General features: G+C 42.6%; 1 protein-coding gene across 8 annotated transcripts in view; it reads left to right on the top strand.

Moving 5' to 3' along the window:
• The window catches only part of CYFIP2 (cytoplasmic FMR1 interacting protein 2), a 125,969-nt gene that overhangs the window by 4,798 nt on the left and 104,390 nt on the right, over positions 1-16,781 (top strand). For 6 of the 8 annotated variants that reach the window (XM_070517153.1, XM_070517154.1, XM_070517151.1 and 3 more), the window contains one exon: positions 15,174-15,313. In XM_070517153.1, coding sequence (XP_070373254.1) covers positions 15,197-15,313 — 117 coding nt within the window. In that variant the 5' untranslated portion in view covers positions 15,174-15,196. Of the gene's footprint in view, positions 1-12,867; positions 12,938-15,173; positions 15,314-16,781 lie in introns of those variants that run through there. The other 2 variants (XM_070517155.1, XM_044777736.2) reach the window with 2 other exon arrangements.

Raw genomic sequence — 16,781 nt, 5'->3', positions numbered from 1 at the left:
TCATTATTTTTAACTGGAAGTCATGAATTTTGGCCATTGGCTCGTGCATTCAACAGATTGTTCATGAAGTATTAATTAAGCAAGTAATGCCTAGTATGTGCCCAGTTCTGTGCTAGTTGCTATTGGTCAAACCCCCCAAAAAGATGATTCTCCCAGTCATTTTCATGATTCAAAGAATTAGTGAGGGGCCGGCCCCATGGCCGAGTGGTTAAGTTTGTGCACTCTGCTGCAGGCAGCCCAGTGTTTCGTTGGTTCGGATCCTGGGCGTGGACATGGCACTGCTCATCGAACCATGCTGAGGTGGCGTCCCACATGCCACAACTAGAGGGACCCACAACGAAGAATATACAACTATGTACCTGGGGGCTTTGGGGAGAAAAAGGAAAAAAATAAAATCTTTAAAAAAAAAAGAATTAGTGAAATATGAATCAGTTTATAATGCAGTAGGAAATTATGGACTCTAGGCTGTGAGTGCTCTAAGAATTCAGAGAAAAGAAGGTTGTGGTGGAGTTCAGCTGGTTAGACCTTCATGGAGGAGATCTATCTTGAATTGGGCCTTGACAATGGTCAAGGGTAGGATTTGAGAACCAGAGAGGACAGTCCACTAAGGAGTGGAGGGAGAGAGTTTGAGCAAAGGCACAAGGCAAGAATGTCCATGGACAGGTTTATGGCCCCCTAAACACCCTGGCAAGAATGGATAGCCATGTTGGGAAGTGTGGTCTTGAAGGAAGCCCTTTGTCTGCAGTGTCTCATCTATAGTCATAGTCATTTGCTTTTGAGTTGGAAGGGCCCTGAGCGAGGCTCAAGTCCAGTGATTCCTAACTGGTTGTTTTTGGTTTTGGTTTTTTTTTAGTACTAATGATGCTCAATGCATCACACCTAACAGCCAATGCCCTCCCCAGTTCTACCCTGTTTTCTCCCAAAAGAGCGGAACATGCAAGCAGTGATGTCATGAACCCTCCTTCACATATAATAAAAACACCTCATTTGCAAGCCTCACTACTTAAACCGTTATTAGTACAGTTGTTGCAGCAACCTTCTCAGTGGAGGTTTTGACATCACAGTGGAGGTTTTGAGAACCACTGCCGGGCCAACCTCCATATTTTACAGATAGGGAAATTGCCCTTTTAGAGTGAGTGAAAATGTGAGTTGGGGGCCTAAGTCTGTTTTCAGACTGAGCCACGTTCAGGTTGCAGTTTCACGTCGATGAAGCTGAGGTCTGTGTGCTCCGATCTGGTGGCCAAACGTGAAATCTCCTGTTTCCACAGCAGGTGCAGTGGCTTCCCTTTCTGGGTTTTACCAGGTGCCTCTGAGAGGCAGCTCCTCTCCCCAGATCCAAGTCACGTCGGTGCCCTTCATGTGGTGGCCTGTCACAGGCCCCAGGGGAGGAAATCGGTGAGTCGCCTCAGGCAGCATGACCTCCCCTCCGGAGAGGCTGGCATCTGCCTGGTTGGGTTATCAACAGAAAGGCCCCCTCACCCCTGACAACACAGGAAGCAGCTGAGTGCAACGGCAAATGCAGTGGCAAACCCTTCAGCCCCGCCAGGATCTTTTCTTGCAGTAAACAAAGAGGAGGATAGGCCTTCTCCATGGGCCCATGTCAAGGCTGACTTGGACTTCTCTGCTCTGACCTCAGGTCCCCTGTGCCAGGAGAAGCTGCAGGTGATGGGGCCTCTGGTCCCAGAAGAGCCGCAGCGAGGCACTTACATAGCAAAGACTGCCTGGAGACAGTGCTGTGGACCGGCCAGATGTCTGAATGCTAGTAGGGAGGCCTTGGGTTGTTGTCTTTTAAAGGAAATTTTAAATTTTTGGTCAAAGTGATGTGAGAACATGCTGAAAGACTCAAAATGAAAAACAGTCATCCAGTGCCCATCTCTTCCCAACGGCTGCTGCTTAAACTCGCCCTTTCTTCCAGTAGTTGCCTCCGGATCTCTAAATGATATGCTTACGCTGCTGTTTTTTGATTTATCTGTTCTCCACCTTGTCTGTTTACTTCCTGCTGTGATGGATGAAGATTTCGTTTTCTGACACCATCCCCCTCCCTTCCCTGGCCCCATCTCCCAATACAGTGAGAGCCCTGTTTTAACCTGAGTCATCTTTAAAGCATCTATATTATTAAGATGTGTAAATGATGATCAAGAGAGAACCAAGTAATGTCCTTTGATTGTAATTCCTTTCTTACGTAGATTTTTGTTTTTATCACAGAATTAGAATTAATTCTTTCATCTTTTCTCTTTCTGTCTTTCTATTTAATATTCTTCTTTTTCTTTTACCGCTCTGTCGTGTCTGTTATGTATTGGGTCCCTTTGTCTTATAAGGAAGTTGTGGTGTTAGCCCCAGCTCTGCCCCTAACTAGCCAAGTGACCTTGCACAAGTCCTTCTTGTCTCTCAGCCTCCGTTTCCTCACAATAGAAAGAGAGCTCAGGTAGGAGGAGAGCAGGAGACCCATGTTGGGCTGTTCTAAACCTCAAAGCCCATGGCCCCACCCAGAGGTTGTTGTCATCTGAGGAGTCTCTCCTCCTGGGTGGGGCAGCCCCAGGACCTGACAGATGGTGGTGTAACAAAAACAAGGCGGGAGGTGGTGCCCACTTTTGGCCCTGCCCCAAGGTGGTCCAGTTCACCCTGCAGTCTAGGGGTCTGCTCCATGGGGTAGTGTGGGTGTGTCCATTGCTCTCTTTTTCCTCTCCTACTGTCTGTTCTCTGTTGATTTTTATTCAACACAGACTCTCTTTGTAGAGGCAGCATCATAGTTCCCACACACCCCAAACTCCAGTTCCAGCTCTGTCTCTCTTTGTACCACTGCTGCTTAGGTTATAGCCAAGGTTTCCCCAAAGTAGTCATACAAATACTAACATCTTTTTGGTTTAAAGCCTACATTTCATTAATTTTTAGTATATTCACAGAGTTGTGCAACCATTATCATGATCGATTTTCTAACATTTTTGTTACTCCAGAAAGAAACCTCATGCCCTTTAGCAGTACCATCTGTTTCCCCCCAAATCTCACCTCTAGCCCAGGCCACCATTAATCTATGTTATATCTCTGTAGATTTTCCTATTCTGGACATTTCATTAAAAAGCATGTTATGCTTCTCTCATTTAGCATAATATTTTCAAAGTTCATCTATGTTGTAGTATGTATCCATACTTCATTCCTTTTTATGGCTGAGTAATATTCCATTGTATGGATATACCATATTTGATTTATCCATTCATCAGTTGATGGATATTTGAGTTGTTTCTACTTTTTGGGTATCACAAATAATGCTGCTGGGAACATTCACCTACCAGTTTTTGTGTGGATGTATATTTTCATTTCTCTTGGGAATATACCTAGGAGTGGAATTGCTAGGTCATATGGTAACTGTGTTTAGAAATTTGAGGAACTGCTAAACTGTTTCCCAAAGTTGCTGTACCATTTTGCATTCCTACCAGCAGTGTATGGGGGTTCCAATTTCACATCTTCACTGACGCTTGTTATAATCAGTCTTTTTGATTGCAGCCATTCTAATGGATGTGAAGTGATATCTCACTGTGATTTTGATTTGCGTTTCCCTAATGCCTAAGGATATTATCATCTTTTTATGTGCTTACTGGCCAATGTAGATCTTCTTTGGAGAAAATTCTGTTCAGATCCTTTGCCTGTTTTTAAAAGTGGGTTGTCTTTTTATTACTGAATTTTAACAGTTCTTTGTATATCCTACATACTTAGCAGATATATGATTTACAAATATTTTCTCCCATTCTGTGGATTGTCTTTTAACTTTCTTGATGATGTCCTTTGAAGTTTTCAATTTAATTTTGATGCTGTCTGGTTTATCTATTTTTTATTTCATTGCTGTGCTTTTGGCATCATTATATATTCCAACCTCAAAGGTTTATTCCTATATTTTCTTCTAAGAGTTTTATGGTTTTAGCTGTTACATTTGGGTCTTTGATCCATTTTCAGTTAATTTGATATATGGTGTGAGGTAGAGGTTCAACTTCATTCTTTTGTATGTGGATATCCAGTTGTCCCAGCACCGTTTGTTGAAAGAATATTCTTTTTGCATTGAATTGTCTTGGTACTCTAGTTGAAAATCAGTTGACTATAAATGTGAGGGTTTATTTCTGGATGAGCAGTTCTGTTCCATTGATCTGTATGTTTATCCTTATTCCAGCACCACACAGTTTTGATTACTGTAGCTTTGTAGTAAGTTTTTTTTTTTGTTTTGCTGGGAAAGATTTGCCCTGAGCTAACATCTGTTGCCAATCTTCCTCTTTTTTCTTTTCCTTCCCAAAGCCCCAGTACATAGTTGTATATTCTAGTTGTAAGTCCTTCTAGTTTTTCTATGTGAGCCACTGCCACAGCATGGCTACTGACAGACGAGTGGTGTGGTTCCACACCCGGGAACTGAACCCTGGCTGCCGAAGAGGAGCCTGCCAAACTTTAACCACTAGGCCATCCGGGCTGGCTCTGTAGTATGTTTTGAAATTGGGAAGTATGCAACCTCCAGTTTTGTTCTTTTTCAGGATTGTTTTGGCCATTCTGGGTGGGTCCCTTGAATTTCTCTATAAAGTTTAGGATCAGCTTGTCAATTGAGGATTTTGATAGGGATTGTCTTGGATCTATATCAGTTTGGGGAGTATTGCCATCTTAACAAATTAAGTCTTTCAATCCATGAAAATGGGATATCTTTTCATTTATTTGCATCGTCTTTACTTTTTTCAACAAAGTTTTAAGGTTTCAGAGTATACATTTTGAGCTTCTTTTGCTAAATTTATTCCTAAGTATTGTATTATTTTTGATGCTATTATAAATAGAATTTTTTCTCCTAATTTCGTTTTTGATTGCACATTGCTAACATATAGAGACACAATTGGTTTTTGCATGTTAATCTTGTATCCTGCAACCTCCCCAAACATGTTTGTTTCTTCTAATAATTTTTCAGTGGATTTTTTTAGGATTTTCTACATAGAAGATCATGTTATCTGCAAAAGGAGATAGTTTTATTTCTTCCTTTCTAATATAGATACCATTTATTTTGTTTTCTTGCCTGATTTCCTTGGCTAGAACCTGCTGTACAATGTTGAATAGGGAGCAGACCTCGTTGTCTTCGTCCTAATCTTAGGGGGAAAAGCATTCAGTCTTTCGCCATTAAGTCTGATGTTGGCTGTGGGTTGTTTTGTAGCTCCTCTGTATGGGTTGAGCAAGTTCCTTTCTAGTTCTAGTTTGCTGAGTGTTTTTATCATGGAGGAGTGCGAGATTTTGTCCGATGCTTTTTCTGCATATATTGAGAGGATTCTGTGGGTTTTACCCTTTATTTCATTGACGTGGCTTGTCACATTAATTGATTTTCAGATGTTCACGTTAAACCAATGTTACATTCATGGGATAAATCTAATTTGGTGATGATATATGTATGTTTTTGTATGTTGCTGAATTTGGTTTTGTTGGGGAACTAAATTTTATTAGTACTTTTTACCTACCCAAGCACCTCTCTTCTGACACCATTTACATGGATGAACTCATTTAGTTTCCAAAGCCTGTGAGGTAGGAACTGTAATTATTCCTCATAACAACGAGGAGGAAAGTGAGATTCAGAAACATTATGTCATCTTCCCAAGGTCACACAGCCAGGTAGTGGCAGAGTGAGGATTCTAACTCGAGTTCACTACCACACTGAACTGCCTCTCATGAACATATCACTGGTGGACGTGAGGTGATTTTCAGATGACACCCAGACCTGTGTTTTTCGTTGTTTTTATTTTTATTTGTTTATTTATTTGGAGGAAGATTAGCCCTGAGCTAACTTCTGCTACCAATCCTCCTCTTTTTGCTGAGGAAGACTGGCCCTGCTCGTCTTCCTCTACTTTATATGTGGGACGCCTACCACAGCATGGCTTGCCAAGCAGTGCCATGTCCGCACCCAGGATCCGAACTGGTGAACCCCGGGCCACCGAAGCAGAACATGTGAACTTATCTGCTGTACCACCGGGCCGGCCCCCATTTTTATTTTTAATAGTTTCCCTCTATGACAAGCAATACTGGTTCTCTACTAGTGATTGTAATATAAAGCTTCCTTCTAAACTGTATTTATACAGTAAAAACAAAAAGTCTCTTAAAAAATATCAAGTAAATAATTGTACAAGCAGTTTATGGATATGACTGTGTATTCCATGTTGATTTAAATTGTCTGTATGATTAAAAGTGAAAAAGACGGAATGGGGAAACTAGAAATGAAGTCTTGGCCAACCTCACGTCATCTCATTCCTCCTATGTTGTTAGGGGATTCAGGTGTGTTCCTGCGTTCTTTGATCCAATACCTCCTCAATGCCTCATCTATCCTTGGCACCTGCTAAGGTCTCCGAGGTTTTCAGTGACAGGTGAGAAATGGTCTCTGACCTCAAGGAACTTACACATGCATGCGTCATTCTACTCTAGGGAGGGCATATATGTTTTATTTCATGCTTAAACTCAGATCGATTGCCAGTGGCTGCCTGGAATGCTGTGTGTCATGAGAAGGATTCTGGGGCTGCCTGTGGACTTACTGAGAGAGAGAGACAGTATCAGTAAAGCAATGTTTGCCCTGGCCTGGGGAGAGGAAGTAGCACTCCTCAGGACCCTTCTGAGCCAGAAAGTGTCAGAAGAGAGGTGCTGCTAGTATATCTAGCAGTGGAATTGTGAGGTCATCTGGGAACTCTGCATTTTAAAATTTGAGAAACTGCCCAACTGTTTTCTAAAGTTGCTGCACTGTTTTCCATTCCTACCAACGATGTTGAGGATGGTTCACGTCCTCACCAGCGCTGCTCATAAGCCCTGGGAGTTCCAAGGAAGGAGCATTCACGTCACAGAGGGCAGAGACCTTGAAGGATGAGTGAAATCACGATGTGCAGATAGAGGACAGGGATCTTATTTCATAGACAACTGTTTACAGAATATTGAAGCTTTTCATGTAAAGTGCTCTAACGTATATATTCGAACCAATTTGTTGGAGTTCTTTTGAAACTATAAATGGCTTTCTTGCTATTTACATTCCTTCTCCTCCTCCCCTGCTTTTAAAAACATGGTGTCTTGGACATAGCAGTGCCTCTCTTGATGTCTTGGGCTCGTTGGTCGTCCACTCATTGAACGAATCTTTATTTGGCTACAAGTTGTGTGCTCAGCACTGTGCTAGGAGCTGGGTGTGACTTAGACACAGTTCCTGCCCTCAAGGAGTTTATTGTTTAGGGAAGGAGAGAAAACGTGGTAAATTGTGTAATAAAGCATTATAGATGCCATGAGAGAAGGCACATACTGGGTTCATTGAGGACCAAATGAGAAAGTGGATTCAGGCAGGGAGTGGGGGAGTCAGAAAGGCTTCTTAAGGAGGTAACCATTTCCTGGGTCTCTCCGAGCTCTAGCATCATTCTGGCAATGTATGCAGTATTTGTTGAGTTCTGTTGTGTACGATATCGGTGACACTTGTCCAGGCTATTGAAATGCGTAGAGTTCTTGCTCCTGTACTCCGTGGCCCAGACTCTCTGGTTCCTCTCCCCATCTTGTGCAGCTCTGTCTCTCCTCTCCAAGCACCACTGTGAGGCTTGCTGCTGTCAGCATCCAGTCTGCTTCTAGCCTGTGCTTTATTTTACAGATTGGTACAGGTAATACTCTAAAGGTGGCTCCAGGTGGCTACCGTGGGGTTTGGAGCCATAGGGTCTGACCACCGGATAAGTGGAATGTTCCTGTGAAACTCTCCACTCCCACCCTGTGCAGGATAAGCTACATGGTCTTTTTTGGTGCACTCTGTGTAAGTCTTGTAAGATGTGCACAAGGGACTGTGTCCCTGCTTAGCCCCCATGCCGGTGAAGCAGCTGGCTCTGACATGTGAAAGGGTCTCAGCGGTGGGGGGACCACTGGGGAGCCACATCCTGTCACTGCACACTTTGGTCCCCACACAGTCTCCAAACACACTCAGCTTACACCTGTGATGGAAAAGCAGGCTACCTTCCAAATTCCTTCTTTGGATTTTCCTTGCTCAGTCAAATGCTGCTCAAAAATGTTTTTAAGGGGGATGGTCTAAGCCCCCCCTTTTATATATTTTCAAATTTATTAATTTATGTATTTACTTATATAATATTTTATTTACATATAAATGTACATATATTTATTAATTTTTGAATTTCTTTTGGTTTATTTATTTTAGTTGCTTTCTAGCTGGAGAGATTTACAGACAGGGAAATTATTTCCTGGCCTCTTGATGTTCAGGAAACCCAAAGATGACAGTTACCTAATCTTTCTAGCTTGGCAGAGTCTTGTTCTTCTGGAGAAAGGGAAGGCAGCCAAACTGGAGGAAAAAAAAGTAGTAAAAAGAGCTTGGTACCTTTCAGAAAGGTACAAAGGGAGCTGTGCTCTGGAAGAAAGGGCATGGAACTGAGAGTCACGATACCCTCTTTCTGCCGCAACTCAATGCTAGCTGACCATGTGACCTTGAATGAAAGTTTCACTTCTCAGTTAACATCATGCCCTCAGCAGTAAAAATAACACCTGTCTTTTCAACCTTGCAGGGTAGTTGTGATTGAGGAAACAGTATGAAAGGTCAGTAGAGTTGAGATATTAGTGTAATAATTATAATGCCTTTCTTTTGTCTAGGAGAATTGTTGCAATGTTTTTTGTTTTTGTTTTTTTTTTTTTTGAGGAAGATTTGCCCTGAGCTAACATCTGCTGCCAATCCTCCTCTTTTTGCTGAGGAAGACTGGCCCTGAGCTAACATCTGTGCCCATCTTCCTCCACTTTGTATGTGGGACGCCTACCACAGCATGGCTTGCCCAGCAGTGCCACATCTGCACCCGGGATCTGAACTGGAGAACCCCAGGCCACCAAAGCAGAATTGCGCATTTAACCGCTGAGCCACTGGGCCGGCCCCTGTTGCAGTGTTTAATTCATCCATTCGCTCTGTTAAAAAGAGCCCACCTGACTAGCTAACATTTCTCAAGTGCTTACTCCATGCCTCCTGCTGGGCTAAGCAGTCTGTATGCCTTAATGTTATATTATCCTCAAAATAAATCACTGAGGACAGGGACTGTCATTAATTATATAAGGAAACTGAGGCTCCGAGAGGTTAAGTAATATGCTGATGAGTGGCAGTAAGTGGGAGCTGATGGATCTGAACACCTAGCTCAAGCTTAACCTCTATACTTAACCTAGCATTCTACTTCACTAAAACTATCTTTTATTTATTTTCCTTCTAGAAAGTCAGATAGAAAATGACAGTGCAAATCCTTTGATTACAGAGTAGCAGGCTTTAGAGTATGGGTAGTCAGAACCTGCATTCCCAAATCCAGGTGCTCCTGGCACCCATCCTGCATTTGTGCCCCCCCCCACCGACACACATGCACACAAATTGCCTGTGAGCCCAGTGTTATTACTTCTCAGTGAAATCAGGCCACTGAGTTTGAGTTTGTTATAAAGACACTGAATTTAAATATGCCTTGAATGTCCCACATTGAGAGGCTGCAGCTGGGTCTGGTAAATGACGCTCCCAGAACACTGTTAATTTTTAAATATTTCATTGATTTCTCTTCCAAAGTGACAGAATGGCCACGTGCTCATAGACTGAATATAAAGAATTCTTCTCATGTAGAAGATTGCATAACAGGCAGGACATTCGGGCCAGAAAAGGACTTATTTTCATGTACACCTCTGTTAAAATTTCCAGAATGTTTTTTTCTTTCTGATTGATGTGGAGTTGGCAGTGACTTCCAGCACTTGAGTTAAAAATGCCTGATTTCCTTCTCCCTTAGGCAGTGAATGATCTACAAACACAGAAATCCATTAGAGAAGCTGTATTTACAAGGAGAATGGAAAGGTTGCATTAACGAAAATAAACACTCCTAATTTACTAGCTTTTAGCTATTTACGTATTGATTCTCTGGAGGAAGTACAGGAGTATTGTTATGGAAAAGGGAGGAACCTTAAGGGTTATTCTGGTAAATGAGTACTTTGAAGTCTGCGAAGCCCAGAAGAAACCCAGGTTACAGGAGAATGGAGAAGGGAAAGGCCATGTCAAGTAGGAGTGAGGGAAGACAGACTAGACCTGGGAGTGTGTATACTGAGCTGGGGGTTTCATGGAAAATTTCAAACATATATAAAATTAGATAGAAAAAAATGTAATAAATTCTTACGTAAGCATCACACAGCGTTAACAATTATTAACTCGTGGCTGACTTTGTTCTATTTCTCACTCTTCTCCCATCCAGTATTATGTGGAAGGAAACCCCTGTATCATCTTCTCCGTATTTTAGTAGGTATTTCTAGAAGATCAGGACTCTTTTTAAAACATAACCTCGATATCATTATCACACCTTTTCCTTAATATTATCAAATATCCTGTCAGCATCAGATTTTCCAATTTTCTTGTAAGGGTTATAATGTTATTTTTGTGGTGGTTTGTTGAAATAGGATCCAAATAAGGTTGACACATTACAATAGTTTGTCTCTTAGAGTCTGTAGCTTCCCCTCTTCTCTCTTTTTTTCCCTTGCAGTTTATTTGTGGAAGGCACTAAGTCGTTTGTCCAGCAGTTTCCCATGGATGGTATTTTACTGTTTCCATCACTGTGGTGTATTTTAACACGTTCTTCTGTCCTCTGTATTTCCTGTATCAAAGGCTCAATTAGATTCGAGTGTTTTGTTTTGGGTCCGTCATTCTTCATAAGGTGATGGTGTGTTTTTCCATTGGGAGACACATAATGTCTCATTGTCTTTCATTTAGTGATGTTGTTACCGCCCAAGTGGGCTTGTCTGCCCACCACAAGACATGCCAATAGTCAGGAGGCAAGGTGGTAGGAGAGAAAGGACTTTATTACAGCTTGCTAGCAAGAGGGAAGATGGCCGACTCATGTCCAAAAGAACCGTCTCTCAGAACAAAGCCTAACAGGCCAGTTATGTACGGGGCTGGTCTCCAGGTGGGGGAGGTGGCTGGCCTCTGGGTGGGGCAGACATCTGGTCCCAGTTCCTGAGAGTCGTTTGTTATACTGGATATGCATCAGAGAATGGAGCAACGGGCCTTATACCCTGATCTTTCAGTTGTCATTGATGATGGCTATCAGCATGGGCTCTCTGCCTGGGGATCATCATATTCCTAAGGAACTTGAAATAACAAAAGTTATCATCTTAAAGCAGCTGGGAGGGGGCACAAAATCTATAGAACATGTCTGGGCTAGTTAGTCAGAGGTCATTTAAAGTTACAATGTTTTTCCTTTCTACAATATGGCTTCTCTTATGTCAACCTTGTGTTGAGCGGGTATCAATGTTAGCAGCAATTGATGATCAGTGCCTACATCTGTTTTTTCATTAGGGATTGGAAAATAGGAATGTTTTAATTCTGTCTATTTCTGGTAGAAAAAAATATTTTTATAGAAAGAACCGTCCCTGTCTTCTGCAGTTTGGTTATCCAGCACTACAGTTTGTATAGGAAAAACAGGTTAAATGTTTGCTTTCCTTTTATTTACTGATTTTCAACATAAAAGTTGGTTCACAGGCATCCTGCAATAGTAACAAAGTGATAAAGACCATGTTTTTATTGTGTCTTTATGATCTCGTGGATTTACACATATTTGATACTGTTTCAAGTGCATTGAGTTGTAATTGGTGCTCCCATTGCCCCATCTTTTGGGAGCAGAAACTACCTCATGTTGCTTTCCTGGATCCCTTTGCCACATCCCCCCGGTAGTCAGCTGCTTCTAGGCCTTTAATCTTAGAGGACAAACCTAGTTCTAACCCCAGCTCCACCACCTGCCAGCACTTGACCTTGTGAAATTACTCAAATTCTGAGCTTCTGTTTGCTCATCTGTAAAGTGGGAAAACGGTCAGCTCTCCGTATCCACAGGTTCCACATCCACAGATTCAACCAGCCGTAGATTGAAAGGACTACAATAGTTCCATCTGTATTGAAACTGTACAGACTTTTGTTTTCTTGTCATTATTCCCTAAGCAATACAGTATAACTACTATTTACATAGTATTTACGTTGTAATAGGTATTGTAAGTAATCTAGAGATGATTTAAAGCATACAGGAGTATGTGTGTAGGTTATATGCAAATACTGTGCCGTTTTATATAAGCGACTTGAGCATCACAGGATTTTGGTATCTGCATCCCCTACCAATACTGAGGGAGGACTGTTGTCATACTGCCTTTCATTAGGTTGACGCAAGATCAAAATAGTTGAGTACTGGGGCCGGCCTGGGGGCTTAGTGGTTAAGTTCACTCATTCCACTTCGGCAGCCCAGGGTTTGCAAGTTTGGATCCCAAGTGTGGACCTGTGCATCGCTCATCAACCCATGCTGGCGGTATCCCATATACAAAATAGTGGAAGATGGGTACAGGTGTTAGCTCAGGGCTAATCATCCTCGGCAAAAAGAGGAAGGTTGGCAATGGATATTGATGTTAGCACGGGGCCGATCTTCCTCACCAAAAAGAAAAGTCAAGTACTTGACAGAGTGTCTGACACAGAGTAAGGGCTAGAAAATGTTAGTTTTATTATTATTATTACATTTGAATTAAGAGAATTGTTAGGGCTTTGGAGCTTATAGATTGTTATGCTGTGTAAAGTCATTAACCCCTCCTGCAAAACAGACTTAATAGAAAACAAGACAGTCTTTTCCATGGATTGGCAAATGGTTTTGCTGTAGCACTGAATGCCACACTTAGAATTCAGAGGAGAGGAGAGAGAAGAGGAAGAAGCATAGGTGTGGAGAGGGCCTGAAACCACCCCCTGAGGCCAGGTGCCTGCAGAGGGCGGAGGGGGATGTCACTTCGGAGCTCCCCGTGCCCTCATTGGATGTGGCCGTTGCCATTGCCATGGTGCGTGACAGGGAGTGAGCTGACTAGTGAAGTGTGAGGCGCAGTGTGAAGCTCAGCCCCGGCTGCCCTCCCAACCGTGGGCCTGAAGGAGACGCCAGTTCGGGGACAGCATGCGGTGGGTGCACTGCAGCTCTTTCAGCCCTTCGCAGCCCCGGACCCAGTTCTCATGTTGGAGGTCCTTTTCTGCCCTGGTCTCTGATGCCACATTTCCTAAGGAGCAAGGCAAATTCTCTGACATTCCTTGACTCCAGCCCTTAAGCTGGTCTCACCCCTCCCTGGGCCTGGGTGTGGAGAGGGCGGGCTCTCTGAGGAGCTCAGTGGGCCTTCTCGGTGTTGCCCTCATTCAAATGTGCTGAAGGGTTAGCTTATTATTAATCTTCTTGTAAAACTCAGTTTTTAGATTTTTGCTCATTTAGTCTGCTATTTGTTTTGTTTTTTGCTTCATTTATTTCTGCTTCTGTAGTTATCAATTCCTGCGTTCTCATTTCTTTGGGTTGATTTTTATTCTTTTTTTTTTTTTTTAAGATTGGCGTTTGAGCTAATAACTGTTGCCAATCTTCTTTTTTTTTTTTTCCTTCTCCCCAAAGCCCCCCAGTACATAGTTGTATATTCTAGTTGTGAGTGCCTCTGGTTGTGCTATGTGGGCCACCACCTCAGCGTGGCCTGACGAGCAGTGCCATGTCTGCACCCAGGATCCAAACTGGCAAAACCCTGGGCCACCTAAGCAGAGTGCGCGAATTTAACCACTCGGCCACAGGGCCGGCCCCTGATTTTTATTCTTTCTTTAAATTTTTTCTTTCAGGGAAAGATTCACCCTGAACTAACATCTTTTTTTTTTTCTTCCCAAAGCCCCCCAGTACATAGTTGTATGTGCTAGTTGTAGGTCGTTCTAGTTCTTCTGTGTGAGCCACTACCACAGCATGGCAGCTGATGGACTGGTGATGTGACTCCACAATTGGGAAGCAAACCAGGGCCACCGAAGCAGTGAGCACCGAGCTTTAACCACTAGGCCATCAGGACTCGCTCTCTTTAGATTTTTGAGTGGAAAATTCGGTTCACTTAGTTCCGCTTTCTTATTTTCTACTACATGCATTTAACATGTTTATTCATGCTCTCTCTCTTTCAGTTCTAAATATTTTATAATTTATATTTGAATTCCTCCTTGTGAATAACCTTGAAGTGTGTTTTTGTAAGTTTTCATAGGTATGAGGTTTTTTTGCTATAATTTGCATTATTGATTTCTAATTTTATTACACTGTAATCAGTGAATGTGACTTCTGGGAGGTCATATTTGGGGAAACTTGTGAGAACCTATTTTGTGGCCTAAATTATAATGTTTTTATCAATGTTTCATGTATGCTTAAAAAAGGAGTATTCTGGGGCCAGCTCTGGTGGCCTAGTGGTTAAGTTTGGTGCTCTCTGCTTCGGTGGCCTGAGTTTGGTTCCTGGTCATGGATCTGCACTGTTCTGTTAGTGGCCATGCTATGCTGGGAGCCCACGTAAAAAATAGAGGAAGATTGGCATGGATGTTAGCTCAGGACAAATCTTCCTCAGCAGAAAAAAAAAAGTAATTCTATTTGCTAGGTGCTGAGTTCTTAAAATAGCAATTAGCTTAAGTTGGCTGAGTGTGCTGATCAAATCCTCTTCAGCTTCACTACCTGGCAAAGTTCTCATGAAAGCCACTGCACTCTGCCAGCATCTGAGACACAAAAATGTCCTTTTAGGGCTGATTTGTTTGGTGCACCTCACAAAACATATCCAGGCCAAGGAAGACAGAGACTTTTCCATCTTTGCAAATAAGATTAAATTTGCTGGAGTCTGAATTCTTTTGGTCGCAGTTTAATTAGCTTGTAAAACCTAGGCTCTGCTTTCAAGTTGATAATCTTGGCTGCCCCAATCATGGATATTTGTGCAGTACAATAATTTGAGTGGAACTGATAAGTATCCTCATGCAGAACAAAAATTGGGGGCTGACCATTGCCCATGTCCGAGCTTCAGGCATTATTTGAAGTCCTTTGCGCTTGGTCATTGTGGTTGCATGGGTGTCACATAATTTCTCTGAGCCTTGTTTCTTCATCAGTTATGTGGATATAACACCATCTGCTGTGTTGATCAGAGGGTTGTGGTGAGGCTCAGTCGAGACAATAGACATAAAAAAGTACTCTGTAAACTGTAAAGAGATCCTCAGCTATCAGGTGCAGGTTGAGGGCACCACGTGAAGAAGCAAGTGGAAGTGGTCTCAATGCATATGAACTCCTTTTATTTTTCGGAAGGAGGCTGGACAGGGTGAGGTTGAGAGAAATGGTCAGGTCCCTGGAACTCTCCATTGTCCTTCTCTTCCTTTCCCTCAGTGCAAAATACAGAAACCGCAGCCATGACCACCCACGTCACCCTGGAAGATGCCCTGTCCAACGTGGACCTGCTGGAAGAGCTGCCCCTCCCTGACCAGCAGCCATGCATCGAGCCCCCACCTTCCTCCATCATGTACCAGGTAAATTCTCCCAGAGTACTGGGCATGAGGGGGTTCAGGAGCTCTGGGGACCCCCTAGGAGGGTTTGCCTTGAAGGCGGAGGGACGTGGGAGGTGTGCATCTAGAAGGTGAGAGGTCGTGAGCTGATGGAGTCCCTGCGCACTGGTGGAGCTGAGAGTAAGGAATAGATTAGCTAGTAGATGGACACCAGGGCTATTTCTCTTCCCCAGGGAAGGCTTGTTGATCTGCTCTGACCCCAAATACCTTCCCAGCTGTTCTTGCTGCGGCACCAACCAAGGTTTGGGCAGCTCTGACCTCATGAAATAAATATTGCAATTTAGAAACCCCTAGAGCCTGCCTGGGTAATTACTTCTCCTTCATGTATGTGTGAAGAGCTCTGTAACTCCCCACAGCAGCTGATGGCTCAGGGAAGCCGTCCCAGTTGTTTGCTTTTGCTGAGAGAGGAGAGCTTGTGATAAACCACAATCGGTTTGCTCAAACTGTGATCCCACCAGGTCCTGGTAGGAAGGACATCGGTGCAGCTGGAGTCCACCTTGCAAATAGCCCCTTGTCTGGGTGTGCCGGGCGCCTATGCCATGCTAGGAAAGAATAAGTTAATTTGAGATTTTTAGCTGTATTTGACCTTTTGAAAGTTCTTGGACTGCTAAATGAGACTAAATATAAATAGATAATATGTTTTTAATTTCATTCAATAGTTAGATTTATTAAGCATATGCCTGAAGTTTCAACTCATATACTTGGTTTATTCGCATTTTCTAACCCAGATTAAGTATTTAAATTATGTAAATATCTTTTATTACAAGCAATACAGAAAAGTTTAACAGAAAAATTTCCCTGTAACTACACCTATATATAAACATACACATCTTTTTACCATATTTTTTTTTTTTACCAAAAAGGAATCATACTATATATACTGTATATATTACTCTATGATTTGGTTTTTTTTTAACTTAAAATTTGTTATGGATATTTTTCCATGATAACTCTACAATGCTGTCACATTATTTTTAACTACCACATAGTGCTTATGAGTCCATTGTATGGATATACTGTTATTTATTTAGCCTTTCACTGTTAGTGGGAATTTGGATGGTTCCCAGTTTTTTCTATCACAAAAAAATGCTGCAGTTATTATCCTTGTATATGTGTGTCTGCACCCTCAGGTGAGTGTTTTTGCAACTGCTGGATGAAGGCAATACACATCTTAACTTTTCACAGCTATTTGGGCTTCTATAGTGTCAGCATTTACTTCTGAGGCTCGCTGCATGAACCTGATTAACCACCGGTGGGAAGCAGATTCGGGCCCTGTCTATAGCCAGCTCCTGCCCAGCGTGATTCAGAGTGGGCTTTCTTGGGGGGAAGATGAGAGCGTGATGTGGAGATAGGTTTCCATAGAGAACTTGTGGCATTTGTTGGCAGCTGTTGTTGCCTGGATACCCAGCCACTTTGAACCTGTTTTCCAACA

Source organism: Equus asinus, chromosome 9 (genome assembly GCF_041296235.1).
Source record: "Equus asinus isolate D_3611 breed Donkey chromosome 9, EquAss-T2T_v2, whole genome shotgun sequence".
NCBI lineage: Eukaryota > Metazoa > Chordata > Mammalia > Perissodactyla > Equidae > Equus > Equus asinus.
The sequence above is the reverse complement of the archived record's forward strand: the minus strand, read 5'-3'. Positions and strand labels throughout refer to the sequence as shown.